This window comes from Mustela putorius, unplaced genomic scaffold (genome assembly GCF_011764305.1).
Source record: "Mustela putorius furo isolate JIRA1106 unplaced genomic scaffold, ASM1176430v1.1 tig00000174_pilon_pilon_pilon, whole genome shotgun sequence".
Taxonomy (NCBI): Eukaryota; Metazoa; Chordata; class Mammalia; order Carnivora; family Mustelidae; genus Mustela; species Mustela putorius.
In genome coordinates, this window is record NW_025421304.1 from 28,485,407 (window position 1) to 28,513,236 (window position 27,830).

The 27,830-nt window shown below is 49.6% G+C and overlaps 1 protein-coding gene across 3 annotated transcripts in view; it reads left to right on the forward strand.

Annotated features, from left to right (window-relative positions):
• WWP2 (WW domain containing E3 ubiquitin protein ligase 2) overlaps positions 1 to 26,400 on the forward strand; it is a 143,322-nt gene extending 116,922 nt beyond the window's left edge. For all 3 annotated transcript variants that reach the window (XM_045076244.1, XM_045076245.1, XM_045076246.1), the window contains 15 exons: positions 5,140 to 5,314; positions 12,402 to 12,456; positions 15,844 to 15,925; positions 16,484 to 16,612; positions 16,989 to 17,064; positions 17,362 to 17,433; positions 17,659 to 17,747; positions 19,527 to 19,686; positions 20,952 to 21,085; positions 21,396 to 21,536; positions 21,817 to 21,937; positions 22,242 to 22,346; positions 23,611 to 23,707; positions 23,868 to 23,940; positions 24,420 to 26,400. In XM_045076244.1, the coding sequence (XP_044932179.1) occupies positions 5,140 to 5,314; positions 12,402 to 12,456; positions 15,844 to 15,925; positions 16,484 to 16,612; positions 16,989 to 17,064; positions 17,362 to 17,433; positions 17,659 to 17,747; positions 19,527 to 19,686; positions 20,952 to 21,085; positions 21,396 to 21,536; positions 21,817 to 21,937; positions 22,242 to 22,346; positions 23,611 to 23,707; positions 23,868 to 23,940; positions 24,420 to 24,519 (1,609 nt within the window). In that variant the 3' untranslated portion in view covers positions 24,520 to 26,400. The remainder of the gene's footprint in view (positions 1 to 5,139; positions 5,315 to 12,401; positions 12,457 to 15,843; positions 15,926 to 16,483; positions 16,613 to 16,988; positions 17,065 to 17,361; positions 17,434 to 17,658; positions 17,748 to 19,526; positions 19,687 to 20,951; positions 21,086 to 21,395; positions 21,537 to 21,816; positions 21,938 to 22,241; positions 22,347 to 23,610; positions 23,708 to 23,867; positions 23,941 to 24,419) is intronic.
• Positions 26,401 to 27,830: the final 1,430 nt, after the last annotated feature.

The window sequence follows — 27,830 nt, forward strand, 5'->3', positions numbered from 1 at the left end:
ATTTCAGTTAAACATGTAGATTGAACATGTGTTTATTTCCATTCCTTTCTAAAAACTCCCTAAAATGGCAATAGAAGTATAATGATAAAGGAATGGAAGAGGAGAAGCAGCATATGGGAGATGGTAATCAAAGTTTAGTTGCTGATAGATAAATGGCAGAGCTGAGAAAGTTGAAACCCAAGTTTGCAGTGTGGGTATCCCCCAGGAAGCCAGCCAGTTTGCAGCTAGAAGCCCTGGAAAGCCTCAACAGTCAGACATTTGGGTGGTGTGTGAGTGTGTGTGTGTGTGCACGTGCGCGTGCATGTAATGAGACTTTAAAACTCTGAAGTTAAGTCAAAAATATGTGCAGGGAGCAGTTAGACTTTCTCAATTTGTCACCCATCACTTGCATCCTGTTGTCCCATGCATGTGTGCACATGTGTACGCCTCTCACACACATGCACACACGCAGCCATCCTGTGGGATACAGCCATAGCAGAAGGCAGAGATGAACTCAGACAAAAAGGGATTAAGTGAGGATACTGTCCCCAAGTTAAAGATTGGAGTTTTTTGTTGGCTAAAGTGACCAGTCTAAGGGAAGAAAACTATAGATCGTGCTGTTCAGGGGTCTTTTAGTCAAAGAGCGGGGTAAAGCCACTTGTCAGCCTGCCACACCCTGGATACCCAGAGTGTCCATTCAGCATTTTAGTGACTCACTTTTCAGTGTGAAAGAATAACATGGAACCAGCAGACAAAGAAAGGGGGCCTTGGTGAAAACAATGTGGAAATAGAACCAAATTATAATTCATATCCTCAAAAGTTTGGGAGAAAATATGGCATCTCTACAAGAACAGGAGATTGTAAAAGGGATCATTCAGGAAACAAGAACTTTTATTTTTATTTTTTATTTAAAAAAAAGATTTTATTTATTTATTTATTTATTTGCCAGAAAGAGAAAGAGAGAGAGAGAGCGAGCGCACAAGCAAGGGTAGCGGCAGGCAGAGGGAGAAGCAGGCTCCTTACTGCCCGATGTGGGGCTCAATCCCAGAACCCTGGGATCATGAGCTGAGCTGAAGGCAGGCACTTAACCAGTGGAGCCATCCAGGTGTCCCAAGAAGACCTTTTAAAAATTAATAAATAGTTGACTGTTAAACAGCCTAGGGACTAGGACAGTTGACACCTGCACAGTTGAAAATACGGATATAACTTGGATTCCCCCAAGACTTAACTATTAATAGCTTACTGTTGACCAAAAGCCTTACAATGATTAACAAATATTTTGTATGTATATGTATTATATGCTATAATCTTAAAGTAAAGTAAGGTAGGGAAAAGAAAATCATAAAGAAGAAAAATGCATTTCTAGTACTATAGTGTATTTATTGAAAAAAAATCCATGTGTAAGCAGACCCTCACAGTTCAAACCCTTGCTGATCAAGGGTCAACTACATATAACAGCAGAAAAAAAAAATTACAGGATTGAAAGATAATGTTGGAGATAAGAAAAATAGAGGATGAGTCTAGGAGCTTCAGCATCATTCATGAATAGTTCCAGCAAGAACTAGAAATAGAGGATAGAAAATTGTCAAAGAAAGAATGAAGGGATTTTGCTGGGACTGAGAGGTGAGGTATTCAAATTGAAAGGGCCTACAAATGCCCAACCCAGAGAATGGGAAAAGAAGTGACCCTTGAATTTCATTCTAGTGAAATTTTGGGATGGCAAGAGAACATCTCAGAAGGCCCCAGAAGGTGAAAGTAGGGTACATATCAAATATCAGGAATGAAGGATACCATCTCTCATCTCAACAGCCAGCTATAGAACTGGATCCTTAAAATTCTGATGGAAAATTATTTCCTGCCTGGAAATCAACTCCTAGTCATCTTAACAGCCCTGAGGGTTGAAATTAAGGTATCTTTAGTGTGTTCAAATGGTTCGTTTTGGTGCATTATTTCTCAGAAGCTACTAGATGGTTTGTTCCACCAGACAAGAGGAAACCGAGAAAGAAGTCATGAGTTGCAGGACACAGGGGACTCCATTCAGGGACCAAAGACATTCCCACAAGGAAGGTGAGGGAAGCTGACTCAGGACAGTGATGTAGAGCTGGCCTGGAGGACAGGTGTCCGTGTAGGATGAAGTGGGCCTGGAGAAATGTGGGGAGGCACATCTAACTGACACCGAGGGGCCACCTGTGCTATGAGAAACTGGGGGTGCAGTAGTGATAGCTTCTTGCGAATCAAGCAGAATGAAATGCATAGTTCTTTAACTTCAGAAAAAAAAGAAAAAGTTGTACAAATAAGGAAATGCATTTCTAGTTCTACAAAGTCATAATACAAACTCTGAATGTTCATTTATGATGATTTTCTAAATTGGAAGGCTGGGGGAGGAGAGGGCACTGTGTGTCTTGTGGGGTGGGATACAATAACTCAGTGCTCAGCTCCAATAGTGGAAGGTTCACAGGTAATGTCTAATATGACAGAAATCAAGAAATAGTAAGAGAAGCATGTTATTCAGCAATATGGCTGTAAATAGAAGAAACAATTGAGAATGGAAGTTTGTTGCTTCTCAGGAGCAGGAATCGGCAATGGGGAGAGGTAGGGAAGGGGATGCTGTTTTTTATTGTACCTCCCATAGAACTGTTTGTATTTGTTAACTCTTGATACTTGATTCCTTTGATAAAAAAAGAAAAAGAAAAGTCACTAGTTGAGAGGATTTATGAGAAGGGTGGGAAGGTTCCAGTTTGTTGTGAACCTTGAATACTAATTCGAGGTTTTGACTCGAGGGTGATGAGGAGTCACTTGAAGTTTTTGATTATCCCCATGACAGTTTATAGGCTGGCTCAGAGTGGGGAGATTTGTTCGGGGATAGTTGGACGTAGAAATGGAAAGTCAAGGGCGAACACCTGACATCAGCAGGAAGGGAAGAGTCAGGAGTGATGGGGTAGCTTCACCCCTGGGAGGGGGACTGGCAGGAGGAACACCCGGGAAGACTCAGTTTTGGGAAGAGGTTTGTGGCATTTAGCTGAGTCCAAAGTGACAGTAGGTCATGAAGTCAGTGCAGTCTAGCAGGCCGAATTCTGATGCAGTGTGGGCACTGGCCATCAGGACTGGGGACTCCTTGAAGAGAAGCCATTTTTAGAGAGGCTTTGAGTTGAAAGAATCACTGAAGAGGTGGCCAAAAAAAGTCAGTCAGGAAGCTAACTGAAAACTGAGGAAGCAGACCAAAGCATGGTAGTCACATGAGTAAGATAAGGATTCAGAGAAGATGAAATGAGAAGGTAGTTAGGGAACAAAGACTTTCCAACACATACAGTGCAATCCCTACTGGTTCCCTTTGTATTGGGTTACTGCTGTTTTCTTCAATTATATCTCTTTCTTATCTTTTTAAGCCCCTTTGTCCCTCTCCCCCTTTCCAATTTATAATGGAAATATCAGGCATATTGGAGAGAGTAGTACAATGAATCCCTTGTAACCACCACTTGGTTCTGACAATAACATTTTGTTTCATCTGACCTCCTACTTTTCAGGGGAGGTGACTGATGAAATTTAAAGCAAATCCCAGATGTCATATTCTTTGAACCATAAATACATCACATACATCTTTAACAGATAAGGTTAAAAAAAAAAAAAGGACAAAACTAGGGGTGCCTCGCTGGTTCAGTCGGTAGAGCATGCAGCTCTTAATCTCAGGGTCATGAGTTTGAGCCCCACATTGGGCATAGAGATTACTTTAAAAACAAAACCAAAAGTGAAATACCATTATCCCACCCAACAAAATTAACCGTATTTCCTTACTTCATGTCATCTATTTTCCCCAGTTGTCTTAAAACTATTTTTACAGTGTGATTTGTTTGAGTCCAGTTCAAACTCAAGACCATCACGTTGCTTTTGGCTGATACGTCTCATAAGTCTCTCTTAATCTATAAGTCTCCCACACTTTCTTATTTTATTCTGACCATTTATTTCTTGAAGATCCATAGCATTTGCTCTGCAGAATTTCTCATATTCTGAATGTGACTGGTGTGACCTTGAGGTATTGGGAAACATGCTCCTCTATCCCTTGTCTTCCCTGTAATCTGGTAGGTAGATATGAAGGCTTGATTAGATTCAAATTTACTGTTTAAAATTGAAGTATGATTTACATACAGTAAGATATACAGATCTCAGGTACGTAACTGGCTGAGTTTTGACAAATGCATACATTTGTGTAACTTACATTCCAGCAAAATGTTAAAGCATTTCCATCATTCCACAAAGTTCCCTCTCTTACTTTCTCTTGATCACTTCTTCCCTCCGTGTGTGCAAATCAAGTTACACCTACCAACCACAGATGAAGATTTTGACCATCTGTTCTAGCCTTGCCCTGCCCATGGGTATTTTAGGTGTTTTAGTACTTTGGTAAGATTGCTTTCTCACTAAGAATCCTGCCATTGTTCATACCAACTCTTCTTCTCATGACCATGCAGCCTGTTTTCACTGGCACTTTATATCAGGATGATTTCTGTTGCAAGGAACAAAAATTGGGATCCAAGTTGGCTTAAATAATGATGAGAATTCACTGGCTAATGTAACTGAAAATTCTAGATGTAGATCCTGGCAAGTAAACCCTGATCTAGTGACTCAGCAATTTCACCAAGGAGCTGGCATTTTTGTTTTGTTTTTCTACTCTGCCATCTATTGGGTCAACCTCATATTGTGTTTATGTCGAAAATGGCAGCCAGTGGCTCCTCAGACTGCATACTTTCTCAGTCCTATCTGGCAAGGAAGAGAGACTGTATTTTCCTGAGAATTCCTAGCAAAAGTTTTGAGATTTGCCTTGATTAAGCTCCACATAGGTCACATGCCCACTCCTGACCCAGTCAGCTGTTCACTTTGCACTTGGAGGAAAGTCACCTTCCCCAGAAAAACATGGATCTCCTAAATGGAAATCAGGAGCTAATGGTGAGGAGGGACTGGTGGCTGCAGAGGTGGCCACAAATGACGGCTTTCATCACATAAGCCCCAGAAGCCTCCGTGACCGGGCCTTGCTTGGCCAGGCTCCTGGGCCAGACACCAGGCTAAACTCTCCCTCAGTCCCTCCTTGCCGGCCATCCTGGCATGTCTCTGGAATTTGAAGGTCGGGGTGGGTGGTCCCTGTGTTCATTCTGAGCTTAATGTTTCCAGCTGGGAAAAGCGCACAGACCCCCGAGGCAGGTTTTACTATGTGGATCACAACACTCGGACCACCACCTGGCAGCGCCCGACAGCCGAGTACGTGCGGAACTACGAGCAGTGGCAGTCCCAGCGCAATCAGCTCCAGGGCGCCATGCAGCACTTCAGCCAAAGATTCCTCTACCAGGTGAGAGGGCGGGGGCTTGCCACACGGGCTGGAGCCTCCCGGCCCCCGAGAATGTGCCGCCTCATGCAGCAGCCGTTGATCTGTTTGGTGAGCGGGGAAAACTGTGGCTGGGAACGTCAGTGCTCTGAAGATTTTACGCATCACCGTGAAATTCCTCAAATTCCATTATTTCTAATTTAGTAACTCAATGTCTAGCCTCTGTGTTTAAGGATTCGAGATACCATCTTTCTTCCAAGACCGGATTTATTTTCTGGTCCCTCCTTCCAAGCCCATTTATTCTAATTTGAAACCTGAAGGTCAGCTGTGACCTCTCCCATACCCCTACTTTTCAGAACAAAACAGTTACCCAAATCCTTTTCGTAGCTGCTACTGTTTTTCTTTAGATCTTTCTTATTTGACAGATTCTCAAGGATAGAGGACCTTTAAAATTGATCTGAATCAGGGCTTGGCGAACTATGGCCCATGGGCCAAACTGGCCCACATTTTGTTTTGTAAATAAAGTTTTATTGGCACAGAAGCACTCCCAGTAGTTTAGATATTGACTCTGGCTGCTTTTATGTTGTAACAACAGAGTTGGGTAGTTACAGCAGAGATCATTTAGTCTATAAAGCCTAAAATATTTACTGTCTGGCCCATAGAAGAAAAAACTTACCCTTGCTCTGTTTCAGCTTCCTTCTATCTGATGCCTGATTTTTCTCCATCCCTCCCAACTGAACAGTTAGGGCAGCCTCTGAATTGTTCTGTGTGTTGGCTTTGCTTTCTTCTCTGATCGGTACTGCTTGTTCCCAGCAGAGTAGTCTTCAAATGTCATTGCTGCTTGACCACTTTTTAAAAGTCACTGTGAAAGGTTTAAGAAGAGGGGCTTTTTCTCGGCATTTATCACTGCCATTTTAATCACTGGCTGGAAGCTTTCTGTAGTCATTATCTATAGAATAGCATTAGATTTCCTACTCTAGAATTCAGAGTGCTGTGGTTCCAAATAAACTGTCTAATGGCCTGTTGTACTGTTCCCTTCAGAAACCCTCCCAGCCTCACCTGCCGTCCCATTAGAGCCTCTACCAGTGACGTGGTGGCTGAGGGGAACCGAGCCACACAGCCTCTTTGGTAGGAACAGGAATTCCCAAGCTGGAACTCTGTGAATTCTCATGGCACCTTGAACATGAAGCTTGGGATCTGCACTAGAATTTCTGTAGAAGGTAGTGACTTAGAGGCTGGAAACTTTTTGACCTGGTCCACAACACTGAATCACCTTATTTAGTCAACATTGTTTCTACTTGACATAAACTCTAAGCCCACAACAATACCTTTTTTTTTTTTTTAAGATTTTATTTATTTATTTGACAGAGATCACAAGTAGGCAGAAAGAGAGAGAGGAGGAAGCAGGCTCCCCGCTGAGCAGAGAGCCCGATGTGGGGCTCGATCCCAGGACCCTGGGATCATGACCTGAGCTGAAGGCAGAGGCTTTAACCCACTGAGCCACCCAGGCGCCACCCCCAACAATACCTTTTTAAATTAGAAACTTGCCCAGTTAGATGCTCAGAAAATCTTTAATTCCGTTTAACCAAGTAGCATTCCTTATCAGGTTTGTCTTTGTTTGTAGCTTTCTAACCCAAAGCAGGAGTTACACCAGCAACCACAAGGGATTTATCTACCTGGGCTGCTCTGCCTCCTCTTCCATCTGTGGGGGCTGATGCTCATCGTATAGCGAGTAAACTGATGAGGAACCTCAGTTTCCCTAGTATGGATGTACAAAAAGCACAAAGTTTGTCACATCATGTTGTGTCGAGATGAGCTGTAATGCCTGGCTCTAATCCGTTCCACTCCACAGCCCTTTTCACACTTGCCTGGCATCCATTTTGAGCACGAGTTGCACAACTGGGTGGGGTCACTCATTCTCTGCATTTCAAAAACCGTTCCTCCAGAGCAAGGGCCCAAAGGCTTTACCTGCTCTTTTCCTGGGTGGTTATAGCTGAAAAACTAGAAAGGTCTGGGTATCTCTGTCCTTTGACTTAGAGATAAGGACACGTTCTAGAAGTCTCACAGTCATTTTGTTTCCTTGCTTACTCAGCTTCTCTAATTAAAAAAAAAAAAAAAAAATCTCTTAAAGGAATCTTGTTTTCCTCCACGATGCACCAAGTATGTTCTGCTAGTTGACTGAGATGTTTGGTGTGTGAAAGGGCAGGTTCTAGGGGTCGCATTCACTTGGTCTTTTGGAACATCCATTTCATCCATTTCTCTGGCCTGCTTCTGTCGCTCTAGCAGCATCATTTCGAGCACACAGAGGTAGAACTTTGCCTTGGAGTGTCTCCTTGAAGGAAATTTTTTTTTTTTTTTAAGTACTTTAACCTGGTTTTCTCAGCTTGGATGGGAATTCAGGAGGGTTCTGGATGGAGGTGTGATGGTTCCTTTTTCTCTGTGAAACAAGATTCATATTGAAAAACGTGTTAGGAATCTTTTCTGGGTCAGCTTTCAATGTGTCTCTGTTGGCTTCCCTCTCCCCTGGATTTGCTTTGCCCCTCATTTGCTATGGTGCCATGTCCTGGTTACAAGTAAGAAGCCTCGCTTTCATACAGTTATTTTGGGGTTTGGCCTCGGCCCAGGGTTTGACTCGGAAGACTTAAGAGCTGATACTGTACCAGTGGTTTCCCCTCCTCCTCCTCCTGCTGGGCTGAAACCAAGACTTCGTTCTTCTTCACTTGCTCTACAGAGAACATGAAGAGCAGTTCAAGATGGAAGCCAGGGGAACCCCACAGCGCAGTCTCCCACAGTTCCTTCCTGCCCTCGGCTTCAACACACTTTTATTGGTTTCTTTTATTGTTCCCTCATTTCTGATATGCTTCTGTTTCTTGATATCCCAGCACGCCTTTGTTTCTTGTGAGCATCACACACATACTTGCATTTTGCTCTCACAGTTTCACTGTGCCCGCTCTTTTGTGATTCTGCTGTGGACCCGTGGGGCTGCACCAGCATTCATGTGCATTGTGCCTTCTGCTTTCTGAGAGGCTCCTGTAACCCCCACTTTGGTCCTCCTTTAAGAACTAGAGGAGGGGGCACCTGGGTGGCTCAGTGGGTCAAAGCCTCTGCTTTTGGCTTGTGGGATCAAGGCCCGCATCGGGCTCTCTGCTCAGCAGGGAGCCTGCTTCCCCCTGTCTCTGCCTACTTGTGATCTCTGTCTGTCAAATAAATAAAATCTTTAAAAAAAAGAACTAGAGGAGGTAGCCAGTGTCCCCAGGACTGAACAGGATCATTCTGTGGCTCCTAATGTGTGCTTGCCAAATTGTGTTCTCCAGAAACAGACAACTCTCGTTGCTTACTCTGCAGAGAGCCCTTTGGATTGAACTCTCAAACACCTGGGTTTTGTTCTGCACCCACAGGGTGGATCCTGAAAAAAAGGAGCCTGCCTTCCATACAGTAACCTTTATGCCCTTCCCAGAGCCTTTCTTGCCCTCGGCTGTGTTTGTTAGACATTCTTTATTTCTGAGTTTGTATCTTAAAATATTACTGGAACTTAGTGCTTAGTCCCTGAGGGAACTGAACTCAACGTGAGCTGTCTGGCTCACGGCCTGCACCTCAGATGTCCCAGCCACGGGACATTTACCAGGAAAATGATTCGATAGTGTTGCTTTCTATTGCTACTGGTAAAGGAAACGGTCTTGTCGCTTAGAGTCACCTGCACATCCCAGGATCTTTCTTCTGATCCCTTCTGTAATCCCTCCAGGCCCCCTTCTCTCTGCTTCTCTGGCTGTGCTCCAAGCAATACTTAGGATCTCTCATTTTAGGGGAAATGTGGGAGAAGAGAAGGGGCAGTTGGTTGACTTAGTGGAGACGCGGGGTTTTGGTTTTCAGACCATGATGTGTAGCTCGTATTTATTTATTTATTTATTTTGTTTCTCTTCAGCTTCTTTCTCTCCACTTCCTTTTCTTATTTTTCAGGTTGTACTGTGTACATTAGGGAAGAAATGTCAGAGTAGTTGTGTTATGCTTTAACTGCAAGCAGTCAGACTGTTGTGCGTGTCCACTTTCACTGACTTCTCATGTGTTGTTCATGCTTCTCAATCTCTGGTCACTTTCCCTTCCCTCTTGCTTCCTCTTCTGTTCCCCTTTTCGCAGGTTTTGAGGGGGATGTGGATCTGATAGGATGAGAATAGGACAATGTTAGGGGCACCTGGGTGGCTCAGAGGGTTAAAGCCTTTGCCGTCGGCTCAGGTCATGATCCCAGGGTCCTGGGATCGAGCCCCGCATTGGGCTCTCTGCTCAGCAGGGAGCCTGCTCTCTCTTTTCTCTCTGCCTGTCTCTCTGCCTACTTGTGATTTCTGTCTGTCAAATAAATAAATAAAAATCTTAAAAAAAAAAAGAGAGTAGGACAATGCTAAGAAATTAAAAAAAAAATAAAAAGAACAATAGTACATGAAAGAGAACCAACATTGTATGAAGATATGAAAAAGGCAAGGATCAAGAAAAAGATTGGATCACCTGGGTGGCTCAATCAGTTAAGTGTTCGACTCGATCTCAGCTCAGGTCTTGATCTCAGGGTTAGGAGTTCAAGCCCCTCATTGGGTTCCATGCTGTGTGTGGAGCCTACTTAAAAAAAGAGAGAGAGAGAAAAAAAGGAAAGAAAAGAAAAGAAAGAGACAAGAGTTGGTATTTTTTTTTTAAATTTCCTCCCTATGCTTTGTGTACAAGTCATGGTTGATTTTGATGAATAATAGAAATCCACTTGGTTAAACTTAAGCAGAAAAGGAATTTACCAAATGGGAATGGGGGGTAGTTCATAGAATGAACAGGACGATGAAGAACCAAGCTCCGGCAGAAACCAGGGTAGGCTAGGCAGAGGAGAAGTTTGTGCAGGGCGGTGCCTGCTGTGCTGCCATTGAACACCCGTTGCTCCCGCGGACAGTGGGCTCCACTGCAGCAGTGAGTCATTGCCCCGACCTCGTGCTTTCCTGCCAGTCCCCGGAAGTTCAGAGTGGGAGCATCTGATCAGCTGTTCTTTAAGTCATGTGCCTGCACCCGTAGGTGCTATAGTATTGGAAAAGGAAATGTTTGCTAGCCGATAAATATTTTTTGGTTTCTAGTACAATGCAGGTCAGCAAGGCCGTTAGTAAAGATGGTTTGTCTGTTGATCTGTCCAGTTACGCAGAAGATGACTGTCAGTCTCCTGAAGCCCAGTTGGTACCAGTTGGGAGTTGATTTCCCACTGGAGCCCGTGACCGCTTTATGGACCACTCATTCCAAAAAAAAAAAAAAAAATTGAAGCAGCAAACAGTTTTGCTCTGAATGCTTCTTTTCCTTACTTTTTTAAAATGATCTTTTTTGTATTTCTTCCCTTTTGCTACAGTTCATTACCCAGTGAGTTCTATTTGGCTTCATTATCTGAAATGCATACGTATTTCACAAGTTAGTTCCTTTCCTTCTGTTACCGAATGCTTTTATAGCTACTGCTCTTCTGTGTTAACAAGGTTGGAGGAACTTGGGTTTTATGAGCTGCTGCAACACCCCCCCTCTCCACCCCCGCATTGTCACCAGAATGGCCTCTGGGAGATGTCACATTTGGGAGCTCTCTTCCAGTAGCCACCAGGCAAATCTGAATTGGGATGGAAGTTTGAGCATGTCCTCCAGGATGATGGTAACTGGGGCCCTAAATCGAGCACAGCCCAGCTTCCCACACCTTTGTACAGTTTCATTCTGTTGGGCAGGAGACCTTTTGCTGAAAGGGGGCTCTGTTCTATCAAGGAACCTATGGTTTCAAGACTTAAACTCTTTGTTGGAACTTGCTTTGGAAGAGTTGCCTGTGCTGCCACCTTGGAAAGAAAGTTTCTCTGTCCTTTCAGCTTGGGGGTGGAGAGCCGCCTGTGAAGGGGTGGGCTGGGGTCGGCGGTGGGGGGTGTGCATTGGCAGTTGAGTTCCACCAATGTTTTCTCAAGCCGAGACTGAGCCCCATTCATCGTCCTGCCCATGTGTGGCTCCGTCGCCCCCAGACAGAGCCGGCCAGGCAGCCCGAAGTCTGCACTGAGAACTTGATCCCTTCATGCAACGATTAAGTTTTAGTAAGTGAAATAAAAATGCTTCAGCAAAAAAGAAAAGGAAAGAAAAAAGCAAGCAAGTGTGGAACAACAGAACAGTACTTGTTTTATTTAACTATGAAGAGTTTTTGACAGCAGCTCCTTTCCCCGCAGGATATGAGAACTCTCGGTCCACTGCAGCCCTGCCCCGGGGATCTCCCAGCAGAATTAGGCTGGGGGTGGGGGGCTCGAATGTAAACAGTGACCCTGAAGGCCTGGAGTCCTCTCCCCCCTTTTTTCTCCTGTCTCTCCTGCTCGCTTGCCACCTCGCCCCCAGCCCCACCTCCCCAGACAGGCACACGCAGAACACTGAGCAACTTCAGGTTCAGGCTGGAGGAGAATAAAGGTGCTTTGTGAAGGGAAGCAAAACATTCCTGGGGGAGGTGAGGGGCCTGGGGCATGAATGTACCCTCAGTCTGGGCCGGGTGTGCGCACCACGGCTGCTGGGAGGCTGCTCCCTCTCCCAGGGCACCCAGGAGGGTGGTGGAGGGAGGAGGGCCCAGCCCCCAGCCAGGAAGCTCTGGGCGTGGGCAGGGCTTGTGGGAATGATTTCATTGGAAAGGCCTGCGATATTTTTTCCCCTCCCGTGTGTGGTTCTTGGAGAAAGTTGGAGGTGGTGGTGATTTCAGTCGCCCCGGCTGCCGGGAGCAGGAGCCGAGAGCAGGGCACTGGCCGAGCCTGCGGGGCTGTCCACTCTGGGCCCTCCTGCTTGTCTGGGGCCTGGGGCCGTCTCTCTTCCTCCACTGCCCTGGCCGACCTCCTTCTGCACGCATCTTCTTCCCCCTCGCTCCACCCTCTCCACAACCTGTCCGGGCCCTCCGTGCGGGGGGGTTCTTTCTTGGTTTTTCTTTTTTGGGAAAAACTTCCGAGAGGCGCCGGTGTCACCTCAGGCCCCACTGTAGCCTGTACAAAGTGCTCAAATGTGGAAATGAGTCCTTGGCATTTTTATTTTTATCAGTCCGTTTATTTTTAAACCAGTGGCTTTTTTTTTAACCTCTGTGTTCTGCTGTGTTTCTTGTGTTTAGTCTTCAAGTACTTCGACTGACCATGACCCACTGGGCCCCCTCCCTCCTGGCTGGGGTAAGTACCGAGTTCTCTGTCCTCAGCCGTCTGTCAGCCGATGCTCGTCCGTGCTCTGTCGTCTTTCGCTGAGAGTCTGCCTCACTCCCAGCCCTCAGTTTCCCATTTCGCTTCTCGCCAGCTTGCTCTGTGGGGAGGCCCAGCCCGAGCGGTTACAGGTGTTGGAGCTGGAAGGTTGGGAAAGCAGCCCTAGAGCATTTACCCGCCATGGCTGAAGCAGCGTATGAGACTGTGGAGAGTCCCTGGGCAGCCATGGGACTGTTGGGTTTTGGTTCTAACCTTAAACTGTCTACCCAGCCATCCAGCCTGTCATTGGTGAAGGCATTCTGGTGCTGGCTTACTTGCTGGTGCATTGGTTTCAGGTCTGCGGCTGTGTGATCGGAAGGAGCCACCTCACCAAACCTTTCTTTGCAGCTGAGATGTTGGACTTCATCCTGATTTTGGCTAAAGAAAGCCGCCTTTTTCTTTGTGACACAGTTGTGAGGGAAGCCGATGGGAGAGTTGAGCACTGGGTGGCAAGTTAGTGATAGCACATCGCTGCCGGTTAATGGTACCGTGCTGGATTCTCTTTGATACTGGAGAACCTTAGGTCCGTGCTGCCATCTGCCAATAATGAGTTAGAAGGATGGACATCCATGACTTGGGAGAGATTATGGGCTTTGTGGCTATTCTGGGAGGGCGTGCTCGTGCTAAAAGGGGTCACACGAGATAGACTCAGTGCATCCTGCAGCTCAGAGCTGGGGCAGGGTTTTGTTGGGTACAGCGAGAGTCGCTGGGAGTGGAAGAGGGAGGTTTTTGCAGGAATCAGCAGGTGTTGGATTTAATGTATTGGTTGGGCCAGTGGAGGACAGTGAATGCTGCTTTGGTGGTGTGCACGTGTGGTATTAAATCGGGCAGGGGCTTGCTCCCCAATAAAGACAGAGAAGTGGACAAATGATAGGATGAGCATGATGTGGAAAAGTATGGCTTTTGAGCTGGGACCCCTGGTGGAGACACATTGCTCCCTGGTAGTAATTTACCAGGTTGCTTCACTGCAGCACTACCACCCCCGCCCCGCCCCAGGCCCACAGGGTGTCACTTAGTGAATTACCACTGTGTTCCAGAGCTTTGGAAGGACCTCATAGGCCTTCTGGGGGGGCATATGGGTTAACGGAGCCTCCAGACAGTTCCCGATTTTCAGCTAGGGAATCCCTTAGGTACACAGATCATCCATCTGGCTCTTCGAACTGATAAAAGTTCCCTGGTGTCTCAGAGACCAGCAGCCAGTCACATATGAGGAGTCGAGCACAGGATCCCTGGCTAGGCAGGGGAGAGCGCATCTGATTAAGCAAGAATCCATGATGTTGTTTGGCAACCAGTAGATGCTTATGACCTGGAGCCAGGGACCCAGACTTGTTCCTGGATCTATAGAGTCACGTGCTTGTTTGCTGTACTGGTTCTGCTACATGATGGTCGCCAAGTAAGAGCAGCTCTAGCACCTCGAAAAGAGCTCCCAGAAGCCAAGTGTGAAATGTCTGGGATGGGAAAGGGGAGCCATGGAGTCAGTGGTGTTTACATGTGATCAGGAAAACACACAAGATCATAGCAGTATGAAACTGAGAAAAAAGAACATCCAGCCGAGGGCCAGGAGCCTTCCTAATCAGATCCTTTGGGCTCTGTGTTGGCTCTTTCAGGGATGGGCCAAGACAGGGCCACCTTCCCAAGGAGAGTTCAGAGTGAACAGAAAGAGCAGCAGAATCGAGTGAGAATTACGTTTAGTGGGAGCCTGTGATCAAAGCTACTGGGCCTCCTTGTCGCCATCCTGGGCCCTTTGTGCTCCTCCAGAAGAGAGGCCATGGTTCTCCCTGCACCCAGGGGTCAGGACACCTCAGGTTTAGATCCACATCTCTTCAGCGGCCCTGACCCTGGCACGTGACTAAGTGCTTCCAAGTTTGTTTCTTCCTAGAGGAGGCAAGCTAGCCCCGGGCCAGCTGGACAGATCCCCTGGCCTGATGATGAGCATTGGCTTTGGCCCTTGGCCAAGCAGACATAGAGGATCTAGTTCAAAGCAGAAGCTTCTGGGTCGGGAGCATCTTCTCCTGTTCCTCAGAAACTTCTTGGGAAGCCTGACTTCCATGGGACAGTCCCATAAACTGAGCAGAGGTGTTGGTAGCTCTGTCATAATCTTGGGCATCTTCTTTTCTTTCTTTCATCTGTGTTTTTAAAATTTCACACAAATAATGGATACCACATAAGGCAGAGAGAGACCAAGACCCTGGGTTGATGCTGGGAACGTTGCAGCCTGATGCTTGAGGGAGAGGCGTGGGCTCCTTGATTCTGTGCCCTTTTTAGCTCTTGGTTTCCCTGTAGCTTCTGGAACTAATTATTTTTATTTCTTTAATTTCACCCTGTAATTGTAAAAGAGGGAGGGCCATTCATATCATTTGTTTGGGGGGACAGAAATAGATTTGAAGGCTCAGGAACTTCCTGGGAAAGGTGACCTCTCTTCCATTCACAGCCTTGCCCCCTAGTCTTCCCTGTTGTCTGCTTGGACCTGATGGGGCATCCTTCTCAATGCCTCTCAAAGCCTGGAATCACCAGCTAAAGTTGGGTCTGCCCAGACTCCCACCCATAAGCACGTAAGCCCCAGGAGAGGGGAGAGAGCAAAGATTGTCCAGAGGACAGAGACCGTATGCCTGAGCCCCCTGCCTCCCCAAATATTGCCCTGGCTTGCAGGGTACACTTAGGTGAAAGCACAAGATGGGCATTGTAAGTGCCCGTGGCCCCAGGCATTTATCGCACACGTGCAGCATCGTGGTTTTGCTGGGATGTGAGTTTTAGAACAAAGCTCTGACTTCATGCAAGGAGAAAGAGATAGGGTGGGCGGTAGATATGCCCTGTGGTACAGAGCGCTGATCAAAAGGATATGAAGGAAATGCAGCCATCCCACAATGGTCCTGTTTGGATGGAGCTGTTGTTGCAGGACCAGAGACCAGCCTGTGCGGGACTGGGGTGGGGACTGGGCTTGAGAGGTGGCTGGCTGCGCCTCCACTTTGCACACAGCTGGATGCAATTACACCTCTGGTTTCAGCTGGGCTGCTCCCCCTCCTTGTTGCCACACCGCCCCCTTCTCTCCAGCAAATCAACCAACCAAAGACAGTGCTGGATCTTGAGTTTGAAATGGTTTATTCTTCCCCCACTCCCCAGTAGGGAAAGATTCTCTTTGTCCTTTTTACCAGTGACAGATGCGAGTGAGCCAGGCTTTCAGCGGTTAAGCGTCTCTAACAGGTTGGGAACGGGGGCAGAAATTTGGACCTGGCGCTCAGGAGGAGGGAGCCAGAGGGAAGTGGACATGGACTCAAGATGTTTCAAGCTGATTGTCCTCTTTTCTTTCTTCTCCCCTGGCAGAGAAGAGACAGGACAATGGACGGGTGTATTACGTGAACCATAACACACGTACTACCCAGTGGGAGGACCCCCGGACCCAGGGGTAAGGACTTGGGCCGGGTGGGCCCCATGTTGTTCCAGGCCAAGTGTCTTGGACTGTGTTGGTCCTCTATGGTCGGTATTCTAGGATCTTTAGCCACGCACAAGCGCCTCAGGATCCTTACCATATAGTTTCTGCCTAATGAGACTTGAACGTGGCTTCTTAAATTGAACTTCCCGAAGGATGGAGAGTGGCCCAACTGGCGGGTGTTGCTGGTCTCTCTGCCACTTGTGCAGGTTACTAATAGGGTGATTTCAAGAGATTTGAGGGAACCTCTCCAGAAGCTAGTCTAGGATAGGGGCGTGTGGAGTCTCTGGATAGCTGTTTCGCCACTTAGGCCACAGCCATCCACCCAGAGCTGGTAGATGACCTCTCTCTGCTCCAGAACTGTCCTCATGACTTGGGTGGTACCAGGTGCCTTTCCTCAAGGCCCACCCTCAGGGCAGTTTGGGGCCTGGGTGAAAGCAGAGAGAAAGCAACACTTTAGGAACCCCAGCCTCATAAGCACTGAGGCCCAGAAGGAGAGCCCGGCTCTTAATTCCTCTCTTCCCGTGCTTCCAGGATGATCCAGGAACCAGCATTGCCCCCAGGGTGGGAGATGAAGTACACCAGTGAAGGGGTACGCTATTTTGTGGACCACAATACACGCACCACCACCTTTAAGGATCCTCGCCCTGGATTTGAGTCTGGGTAAGGACTTCCCACAGGCCGCATTAGAGCTGTTCACACAGTCGGGTTTTATCTTTGTCTTGCTCCTCTTACTGCCCTCTGGTGGCTAATTTAGGTGTCACATTAGAGGGGATGGGAGAAGCTGGGGAGGCGGGGAGGAAGGGGCTATCCTGTTTATTTGGAATAACACTTGAGGTCTTTCTTGAAAAGCAGGAGGTCTGGCTTTATTTCTGGTTTTTCTTTTTACTCTTCAAATCTGTCTACAGAAATGGCGGCCATTTCCTTTCTTTCATGCCTGCCTTTCTGGTCTTCAACATAGTATCAGCTTTCCTCGGGGCTAACCTTTGCTAATTCTTGAGAAATCACATGGATTCTAGAACATCTTTCCTCTTCCCAGGACGAAGCAAGGTTCCCCTGGTGCCTATGACCGAAGTTTTCGGTGGAAGTATCACCAGTTCCGTTTCCTCTGTCACGTGAGTTCTGGGACCGGACCTCCCCCAGACGGTGGGGTTAATTGAGTTACTTTAGCATGATTTCCTAACCTCGCAGAGATGTTGGGATACCTGCGTCCGAGGTGGGGGCCAGTTACTTGTCCTGCCCGCAGCATTGTCTGACATCGTCTCCAGTCACTAGCTCCCATTTCTAGGGTACCAGGTTCTTCGCCACTGGCCCGGGAGACGGGAAGCCTGTTCATACACACAGGAGACCTGACTGAATAGTGACCACTGAGGTCCTGATTCGGGTGTTTTCTTTTTCTCTTTCTTTTTTAGTCAAATGCCCTCCCCAGCCATGTGAAGATCAGTGTTTCCAGGCAGACGCTGTTTGAGGATTCTTTCCAACAGGTTAGAGAATAATCATGGTGTTTAAGACCCAACAAGCAGAAGGCCCCCTCGCACCACACCATGTTCTGTCACATGGTCTGTTAAACCCACATGGTAGAGTTTCCAGGGTATGGGCCTTGGTGACAAGTCTCTGTGGAAGAGAAGGACTTAGAATTCCCTGCCCCAACCCCTGAGCTGCCAAGGAAGTAGGAGTGGCAGGTGGGCCACGATGTTTTGTCTCCCCAGATCATGAACATGAAGCCCTATGACCTCCGCCGCCGGCTCTACATCATCATGCGTGGCGAGGAGGGCCTGGACTATGGAGGCATCGCCAGGTGAGCTCAGCACCCTTAGAAGGCTGGGCCACACCCATTTCCCCAGCCTATAGAGCTCAGGGCCAGAAAGCTGCCTCCCCCTCGTTCACAGAATTCTCACGCACTTTCAGGAGTGGGCATGGGTATGGCCGGTTCACATGGGTACAGGAGCAGGGTCCTGAGGTCCCCTTTTGGGCTAGGCATTAACCCTTTAGTTAATGGTCTGTGGAGAGGCTGGGGGCTTCAGAGGGCAGGGCTTAGGACAGTGGTGCAAGAAACTATCTGAACTTGAACCAGTCTGGCTGCACCGGTGGATGGGGGTTAAATATCGTTGTCCTATTGTTTCTGTTAAAAATTGACCCTAGGTTCTCTTGTTGAGGCAGCTGGGGCAGGTATATCGCTGATACCTAGTATATCGGTGTGTGCCTGACATAAATTGTGTCACCATCCAGAGGGCCTCAATCAGTGCTCAGCTACACGTCATGCGCATAGCGTCAATAAAGTTAAAATGGCTGACGTACCCATAAAAAGAGCCTAAAGCATTGTCTTGCCCTCACCCTAGCCTACCTACGAAAGCTAACAGAGTCTCTTGACAAAACGTTGCGTTGGATCATGGGGCTGACGTCCCTGGCAGGGAGAAGGAGCATCTTGGCCTGCGGCGACTGCTCAACTCACTGACCTCTCCTGGTGTTGGGGACATCTCTCTCGGTGTTGGGTTCACTTGTTTCTGATCCTCTGTTTGCTGATGGTGCTGCCCTCCTTTGCTGGCCCCTGTGGATCAATTGCTCTTTTTCTGTGGTGACTATGGTGACCTTCTCTCCAGGCTCTGCTTGGTGGTGTGGCTCCCACCCCGTGTGTGTCTGTCTCTCTGTGTCCTGCCAGTGGTTTTACCCTATGGTAGGTTACGTCATGCTGTTCTACCACAGGGTAGAACCACGGACAGGATACCGAGGCACCCTCTGCATCGAAGGACTCCTCGTCTGCCCGGCCACAAGCAGCCAGGGACTGGCCCCCTTGGGATGTCCCCCTGCTGTTTTGGCTCAAGCCTGAAAGGACCCTGAATTCTGGCTTGAGGCTTGTTACCTAGGCCACAAAAAGATGTCAAGGCATGGGTGTTGGTTCAGACAAATGTGTGGTGATGGGGTTGGGGTGAGGGGAGGGCAAAGAGCAAGAGAAATGAGATGCCTTTTGTGTAGCTAATGGGAATGAGATTTAAAAATCTATTCCTTTCATGCTGCCTACTCAGGTTGGAAACGGGGTGGGGGGCTGTTTTCTTCAGTACCTCTGCAAGATTTAGAAAAAGATGCCCTTTCTCAAGACACTTCCATGTTGGGAAATGGTCATGATACTTTGGTTTTATCAGGAAAAAACCAGATTGACTGCTGTATGCAGGAAAATTATTGTAATAAATGTGCAAGTCTCTGATACTTTAACATAGTGCTCTTGTACAGAGCAGCCTACACAAGTGTACATGGTGGCCTCAGGGTACCACATGCTCTTTTGCCATCAGCCATACTGGATATCGGATAGAAAGTCCTGGAATACATCGTCAGGGAGCCCGGAGACATGCACGCAGGCTTTCCTGAGCACTGTCCGCAAGTGCAGTTGTCCTGATTCACCCTTGCTCACTGACCAGCCGTGAATGCAGGTTATACCAGGTGTTCATCCCAGTGGGGCTCGACTCCAGGGAACCGTGTCTCCAAACTCACCAAAGCAGGACAGCAAAAGAGAGCCCCATCTCCAGTGCACGTGTGCAGGAAGGGATCCATTACTCTTGTTTTTCTCTGTCTTCTCTCCCAGGGAGTGGTTTTTCCTCCTGTCCCATGAGGTGCTCAACCCCATGTATTGTTTATTTGAGTATGCCGGGAAGAACAATTACTGCCTGCAGATCAACCCTGCCTCCTCCATCAACCCCGACCACCTCACCTACTTCCGCTTTATTGGCAGATTCATCGCTATGGTAAGACGCATTGCTGTGAGATCTCTACACAGGGTGGCATGTACCAAGAACAACCTGCAGTGGATGCCCCAACTTTGAGCTCCACACTCCTCACAGAACACCTAACAGGAAATGCAAGAAGCTGGAGAGAGTTCTGGAGATAGTTCAGAGCTCCCTCAGGGGCATCCCCAGGGGCTTTGAGAGGGTTTTCTTGTGTTGATTTGTGTGGAATTTGTCCGTGATAGCCCAGGGTTTCTGGGCCATGGGCATCACTGAACTTTCAGCATGCACCCTGTCGAGGGTGTTGGCATGACATACGCTGCCGACATGGTGTCTTTCTTGCAGAGGGGAAGGGAGATGCAGGGCAGGCTACCACCGTTTGTCACAGCCCTTGGGTGAGAGTGTTAGGGAATGTCTGCCTGAGACACTTGGGCCTTCTGGAAGGAGATTTGGAATCAACAGTAGCTTAGAAGAGAGCTCTGGTAGACCAGCTGGTCAGGACATAGGAGGCATCATCAGGGACTGGGTGAAGAGTAGGTACCCGTATTTATCTAGAAATAGGGACACAGTGTGACTAGAGGAGGCAGTCATGTCATGTGCATCCTGTTGAATGTCTCGTGAGGGTAGAGAGCCAGGATTGAGGAAGGGGAGCCCATGGTAGCCATAGTCCTTCTGCCGTATTTGGTAGTTTGAGATGTTTCATTGTTAATTTTCCTTTGCTTCTTCCTGACTTCCTGAATGCTCTGCCCGCAAGAACCCAAGAGCCATGACTAAATATGTCCCTTCCCCTTGTCTGGAAGTTCTTGGCCAAGGTGCTGGGCTCAGGAAGTGGGCACATTCTTCCCAGGTCTAGAGACCCGCCTGGCCCAGCAGCCAACAGGACAGACCAGTAAAACCCTAGACTATTACTCACCGTTGGCGGCCGCCAGCTCTCGCCGTCCACAGTGTCTGCATTATTTTTGGCTGCCTCCGCCGCCCAGCTCAGAGCGTCAGTGAGTCAGGGCTGCCACCTGGCGTTGTGCTGTCCATGAGCGTGGGGCAGTTCTCTGCTAGAGCAGGGAGCTGGTGGGCAAGTGTGCTGGGCAGGCACTGGGTTCCTAAGTAGGCTGGTTTTGTTTGCCCCGGTGGTCTGCAGGTGTGATGAGAGTCTGTGTCAAGGTCACAACTGCTCTTGGGGAGAAAGGGTAGGTAGCAGTAGTTGGGCTTTGGTGTGGAGCATCCAAGAGCCTGCTTCGGGCAGTGTCCTAAGAAGACCAAAGCCCTTTTCCATGTCTCCTCTTCCTCAGGCTCTGTACCATGGAAAGTTCATTGACACAGGCTTCACCCTCCCTTTCTATAAGCGGATGCTCAATAAGAGACCAACCCTGAAGGACCTGGAATCTATTGATCCCGAATTCTACAACTCTATTGTCTGGATCAAGTGAGTCCTCTCCCCTGTGCCATGCTGGGAGGACAGGGGTCTCTGGTTGGGGAGCAGGCGCTGCTGGCCTTTATTTTCTCTGCCAGAGAAAATGGGCTTTAGAAGTGCTTGTGGAGATGTGCAGCTCCTAGGTTTCTCTGTAGGGCAGCTCCAGAATTCTCTCCATGCCTCAGGGAGAGGTCCCGTGCAGCTGCTCTGGATCAAGGCTGTGAGTCCTGGCATCCCATGAGCACTGACGTGAGGGACGGAGCAGGATGAGGGGGGCCCTTCTAAGGTAGAACTCTTCCCTTTTGGTCTCTTGTGCCGCCAGAGAGAACAACCTGGAAGAGTGCGGTCTAGAGCTGTACTTCATCCAGGACATGGAGATCCTGGGCAAGGTGACAACCCACGAGCTCAAGGAAGGTGGTGAGAGCATCCGAGTGACAGAGGAGAACAAGGACGAGTATATCATGTGAGTCTTAAGTGCTGGAGAGCCAGTGCGGGGGGAGGGGAGCAGAGCCACCCTTGTCTCTGGGATACCCCGCATCCATGCCCCCCATGCATTTCACCAGGGATCACAGCCTCCCCTTTGGCATCCCCCCCAGGGCCACCCCTACACTGGCTCTGGGTGTGCACCTGGGTCACCTCTCAGCCGATTCCTCGCTGCTGTGTGACAGCAGCCTCCTGGCAGGTCTTGAGGTGCACGTAAGCTTCGGGTCTCAGCTCCCCTGATGGCTGGTCTTCGGTTTCAGGCTGCTGACTGACTGGCGTTTCACCCGCGGCGTGGAAGAGCAGACCAAAGCCTTCCTGGATGGCTTCAACGAGGTGGCCCCTCTGGAGTGGTTGCGCTACTTTGACGAGAAGGAGCTGGAGGTGAGAGCTGAGGTCGCTGGGACCCTGAGCCCCGGCCTCCAGGGCGTTTGTGCCCTTTGTTGGCAAACTCTGTCTCCAGAGAAGCTCGCCAGTGGAACCTCACACTCCCTCCGGACCGAGGCTGCAGGGTAGATCGTTGTGCTTGGGTTTCTCACACTGTTTCGAGGGGCCCACATTTAACACTCATATCCCTCCTGTTATTACCGCTGTCAGCAGAGATCAGGAAGATGTTCGGGATGCTTTTATCTGCTAGTGAGTGGGGCCGGGGCTGGCCCTGGGCCACTGACATCTGTCTTCCCTGCAGCTCATGCTGTGCGGCATGCAGGAGATAGACATGAGCGACTGGCAGAAGAACACTATTTACCGACACTACACCAAGAACAGCAAGCAGATCCAGTGGTTCTGGCAGGTAGGTCCTGGGGCCCATCCCAGGGAGGCTGGGGTAGGGGTCCAGACAGGCTTTAGCAGTCAGCCTCAGGAAGGAGACCTGATTCGATCTCGGGCTCAGGGATGCGTGTGGCGTGGTCCACCTCCCTCATCTCTCGCGCTCTCCTCACTTTGTGGAAGGAGAAGAGAGACCCGGCCTTGGGACGAACAGAGCTGTTGCAGCTGGACTGTGTCCAGGGCTCTTGACAGGCCACATTGGTGGTTAGCCTTGGTGGGACAGGGGTGAGCCTGCAGGCAGGAAGGAAAGCTCCCATTGGTCGTGTGGTTTCCTTCCAGCCAGGGGACACGGGCCAGCATGTGCTTGTCTCTGGAGAAACTGAATGAGCTGAGTCCTGGATGTAATGAGTTGATTCTTTTGTATGTGTAGTCTTGTTGTCGTTATGAAGTATAGCATACATGAGAAAGAATAGGTTATAAACATTCCTTTGTGAAGGCAAAATTCCCACCCCATAAAACTCACCATGTTCAGCATTTTAAGATACTACGATTCATTGACCTTTCGTAGTACAAGGCAGTCATGACCACCGTCTAATTTCAGAACATTTCATCTCCCCCCAAAAACAAACCCCATTCCCATGAAGCAGTCACTCCCATCCTTAGTATATGTGTATTTTTAAAAACTATATTTATTTATTTGACAGTGAGAGAGGTAACACAAGCACGGGGAGTGGGAGAAGGAGAAGCAGGCTTCCCACCAAGTAGAGAGCCTGATGTAGGGCTCGATCCCAGGTCCCTGGGATAATGACCTGAGCTGACGGCAGACACTTAATGACTGAGCCACCCAGGCGCCCCCCCCACTTTTAAAAAATATTTACTTTTTAATTATTTTTTGAAGATTTTATTTATTTATTTGAGAGAGTGCGCAGAGAGAGAGCACAAGCAGGGGGAGCCGCTAGCAGAGGGAGAAGCAGGCTCCCCGTTGTGCAAGGGAGCCCATCCTTAGTATATTTTTAAAAGCAGAACTTGGATGGGAAGAGAAAACCTGGCTCACGGTGCCCCTGAGACCGAGATGTCCCATGGGCTACAGGGACTGGCCTACAAACCCCGCCTCTCAGAGGGAGCAGCTTTGGGGTTCCCAAGGTTGGTGGCTGTAACCCCCCACCCAACCCGTGCTTGTGTTCTCAGCCCCGAAGAGGAGTGCCGGCTGACCGGAATCCCAGGTTAGGGTGAGGCTCTGGGTCAGGTGGGCGTCCTGGCTTTGCTCTGACCAGCTGAGTTCGTCCTAGGTGGTGAAGGAGATGGACAACGAGAAGAGGATCCGACTGCTGCAGTTTGTCACTGGGACTTGCCGCCTGCCTGTTGGCGGATTTGCCGAACTCATTGGTACGTGTTCCCTCGCCTGGCTGGTGCCCTAGGGTGAGCCTGGGGGGCTACTCCCAGGGTGTGAGTGGGCGGGGCCTGAGCCGTCTGTCGGGGGGAGTCAGAGTCCTGCCCATGGGAGGCGTGGTCCTGTTGCCTATGCTGTTCCTCTTTTGGATAACAGGTAGCAACGGACCACAGAAATTTTGCATCGACAGGGTTGGCAAGGAAACCTGGCTGCCCAGAAGCCACACGTGGTGAGTGTGCTGGTTTTGGTGGGAGGTGGCCACAGCTCACAGACCACAGGAGCTCCTGAGGGCAGCCCTTTGGGTGGGGCAGCTTCAGGGACTTTGGCAACGTCTGTGTGGCTCTGGGGTTGGAGAGGAGGGGCCTCTGAGCTTCTGGCATTTGTGGCAGCAGTTCGTATCCCTCACCAAACACTTCCACTCCAGCAGACAAGGAGCTGCTTCCCTGTGTGCCCTCTGCCCAGGCCCCCATGTCCCCATTTCTCCAGCTGCCCTGCCCTCTCTGCTGAACCTTCCAAGGACCAGGCACAGGAAGCATGAAGGCCTCACACAGCAGGGCTCGCAAGGACTCTGTTCTGGCATCTGGCCACATGGTGGGCGCGTTCACCACGGCCGCGTGAACTACTTTGACCCCACTCTGGCCAGGTTGGGGCAGGGCCGTGGAGCCCTGACCTCCCCGTGCTGACTGTTCTGCTTCCCTCTCTTCACAGTTTCAACCGCCTGGATCTGCCACCATATAAGAGCTACGAACAGCTGAAGGAGAAGCTGCTGTACGCCATCGAGGAGACTGAGGGCTTCGGACAGGAGTAACTGAGGCAGCCCCCTCCCACACCCCCCAGCACAACATGTAGTCATGAGTTCTTTCTGCCCCGAGAGGCCGGTGGCCACAGAGCTCCCGGGAGGCCCCCCCAGGTGGTGGCCGTGCGTGGGACTACAGTGTCATCAGGCTGGTGGTAGCAGAGCTCGACCTCAAGAGGCCCTGCCTGTCCCTTCCTTTCTTCTACCCAGTGGTGGCAGTCTGGAATAAAGCCCCCATGTTACCTTTGGCCCCATCACCCAACGCAAAGTCTGGAGGCCTGACCCTCTCGTAAGCTCTTCCTCCTTTTCCCCAAGCCCAGTGCTACATGTGCGTGAGCGCGCAGGGAAGGGTGCTCTGTGCCGAAGAGCTGTGCAGAAGCCCTGGTTCTCACGGGCCAGTTCGGCAAGGAGGAGACGGGCCGCTCACTCGGGGTAGCTCTTCTGGGCTGCAAAAGCCCAGGGTCTTTGCCAGTAAAAGAGGTTCTGTTTTAAATAGAACTTTTCCAGTGATCTGTGTAGAACGGAGGTCTGAGGGAAAGAAACTCTTCCCGCACCGGAGAGAGCTCTGGGTGGAGGCCTGCTGCTGCCTGTCCCGGCAGGACCGAGCCACTGAGGCTGTGCAGCGAGGCCCATCTCTGCACTCGGTGCGGGACAGTTTGTTCTTTCCTGCAAATAAAGGGTTGTACCAGCTGCTCGGGTGTCGGGGGGTTGGAAACGACAAACTCCCTCAGACTTTCTTTTCCCTTTTATATCAACCTGAAGCATTTTGTGTGTTGGGTTACTTTGTGTTTTGATGTCGGTATGCTGCTGTCACTCTCTGTCAAGGAGCTGGTACACCGGGAGTCGAGGGGACCCGGAGGGACCTGACACCATTGGTCCAAGATCTTCCCAAACAGCTGCTCCTCTTAGGAACCCCCTTAGCAGTTCTGTGAGCAAGGCAGGCCCGACTCGGCGGCCCAGCTTCACCACGGCGTAGTCCCCAAGCCCTGACAGAGAGGGGAAGGGATGGCGTCCCAGGTGTCACCCAACCTTGCCGTGTTCCACAGAGAACTCCCTTTCCTAGACGTAGATGTCCAGCAGCCCCGAGTGATGGAGCATGTGGGGGCGGGGGGCCCTGTCATTCCCCAGCGGCCCCTGAGGCTACAGGCAGGTCCATTAGTCTCCTGTTGAGAATGCAGTGCGTCCAGCTGCCCTAGAGCACATTCATCCTGCCCGGGAGTGAGGCTTTGTCTGCCCACGGAGGTCAGCGGAAGGGCCTCGAGCTGCTGCACATGGTCTGACTCGGTGTCTGGAGCCCCCGCCAGCCTCTGACATGGGCGGTCTGCCACGTGTGAAGATGTGCAAAGGCGAATGCGCTCCTCTGGGATACTGGCGCGGTGGCGGTTCCGAGCTCCCTGATCTAGGCCCCCAGGGCTTTCACGCTGCACACCAGCTGCAGACTAGCTTGAGCCTCCCAGGACCCCAGGCAGGCCCACTGACCGGTCACGGGGCCTTCTTAGGACTGGCTCACATCCCCAGACCCTTGTCCTTCCCCGCCCCGGCCCATGGAGGGACAGCCCATGTCCAGTTGCGTGTGCTGATTTGAGTGGCTTGGCTCACTGGAGCTCAGCCTGTTTTTTTTCCTGGAGTTATTTGCTGTGCTTCCCTGCAGTGTCCCTCTCTCCTGGGGGGTTGGGGTGCAGGCTGCTGTGTGGGGTGTGGAAGCCTGAGACTCCTAGGTGTTCCAAGTGTGTTCATGTGTGTGCGTGTGTGTACATACATGTATATAATGAGGTGTTGTGTAGAGTGTCCTTCGGTAGCTCTGGGTTGGTCAACAGATGGTTTTGTAATGCCTTCCCCCTTGCCTTGGTATTGCCAGTTTCTTGTGCAATAAACAATCAGCAGCTGTGGGCAGCGTTGGTGTGGATGTCTGTAAGATCGCTGTGCTCGGGACAAGAGGCCTCTGGGCCCCCCAGATCCTCCAGCCCCAGACAGGGGTGGAAATTCCATGACCTTGCTGGTGTCAGGAATGTGTGTGTCATTAACTGAGACAGTCACACTTCTTGTGGGCAGCTGAGTCCTTGAGTAGGGATCATGGGGGTGGCCCTTGGTCAGGGTTGGACACCCTCACCGCTCCCCCCTCCACCCCCACCAGGCCAGGGTTTCTGCGAACAGTTGTTGTGGGGCCAGAACATGAACTGTTGTGGCTGCAGGTCCAGTGGGTTTTAGAAACCAGCTTCTGGGGACAGTGTGTGGGCAGTTGTTCATTCGAGAAACATTTACTGAGTCTCACCATGATAGAGGGATGCCATGATCTTGAGCTAATGGTCATACAAGGTCTTGCTCCCCACTTTTTGAACACCTAAGAATTCACATGGGACATATCACCAGGCTGTTGCGTCTTAAGGCATTTTGACATGGAAATGACGTTGATCAAGCCTTGCCCTGATTGTGCCTCTTCTCAAGGGAGGCAGAGATGTTTGGATTGGTTCTTCCCTGGAGTTTGCTCGGGGAGTTCACTGCGCCCCTCCAAAGCCTTTTCCCACTTGACAGAGCAATGCTATTTTGAGAACATTATTGAAGGAAGTCTACACATACGCAGAAATCCCATAACAAATTCAAGTAAGACACAAGTAAGAAACTGTTCTCCCCAGTCTTACCTCGGAAATGACTGCTGTTAAGTTTGCTGCGGCCCTTCCATACTACTCACTGTGCCTATGCAGATCGTATATACATATCACTTTTAAATATATCAAAAATGGGATCTTATCTATGCTAACCACTTGTCTCATTCAACAAGGTGTTTGGGAAACCTTTCCATCTTCCTCAACATAGGTCTAAATGATTCTTTAACTACTGCCTATAGTTCCTATGGTTCCTATGACATGCCCATCTCCACCCTAAGGGGCATTAGAGTTGTGTCCAACAGTTTGCTCCTGGCTGCACCCCTTCAGCGAATGCCCTTTGGCGGGTCTTGTGCCCTGGTGCTGCTCTTCCAGGAGGGGGCAGTCCTGGAAGTTGGAAGTAGTTACCTTCACTTTTACTTAAAAATTTTTTTAAAAGTTTTAAAATTCAAAGATACATAGTGTCTACAGTGAAAGGCTACCACCCACCCTCCCTTTACTCTTGTTCCTCTGATCATCTGCTGGAGGCTAGGATTGCTAGTTTCTTTTGTATCTTTCTGGATACAACTTTAAACCCCCAACAGAGTCTACCCCATGGTCCTCAGAAAGGTTCCTGTGTTCCTAGCCCTAGCAATGGACAGGGTCCCTTGCCACCCCACTTTGAGCAGTGCATCTGAGCTCCCCTGGCTGTCCTTCCAGCTCTCCGTCTGCATTCCCTCT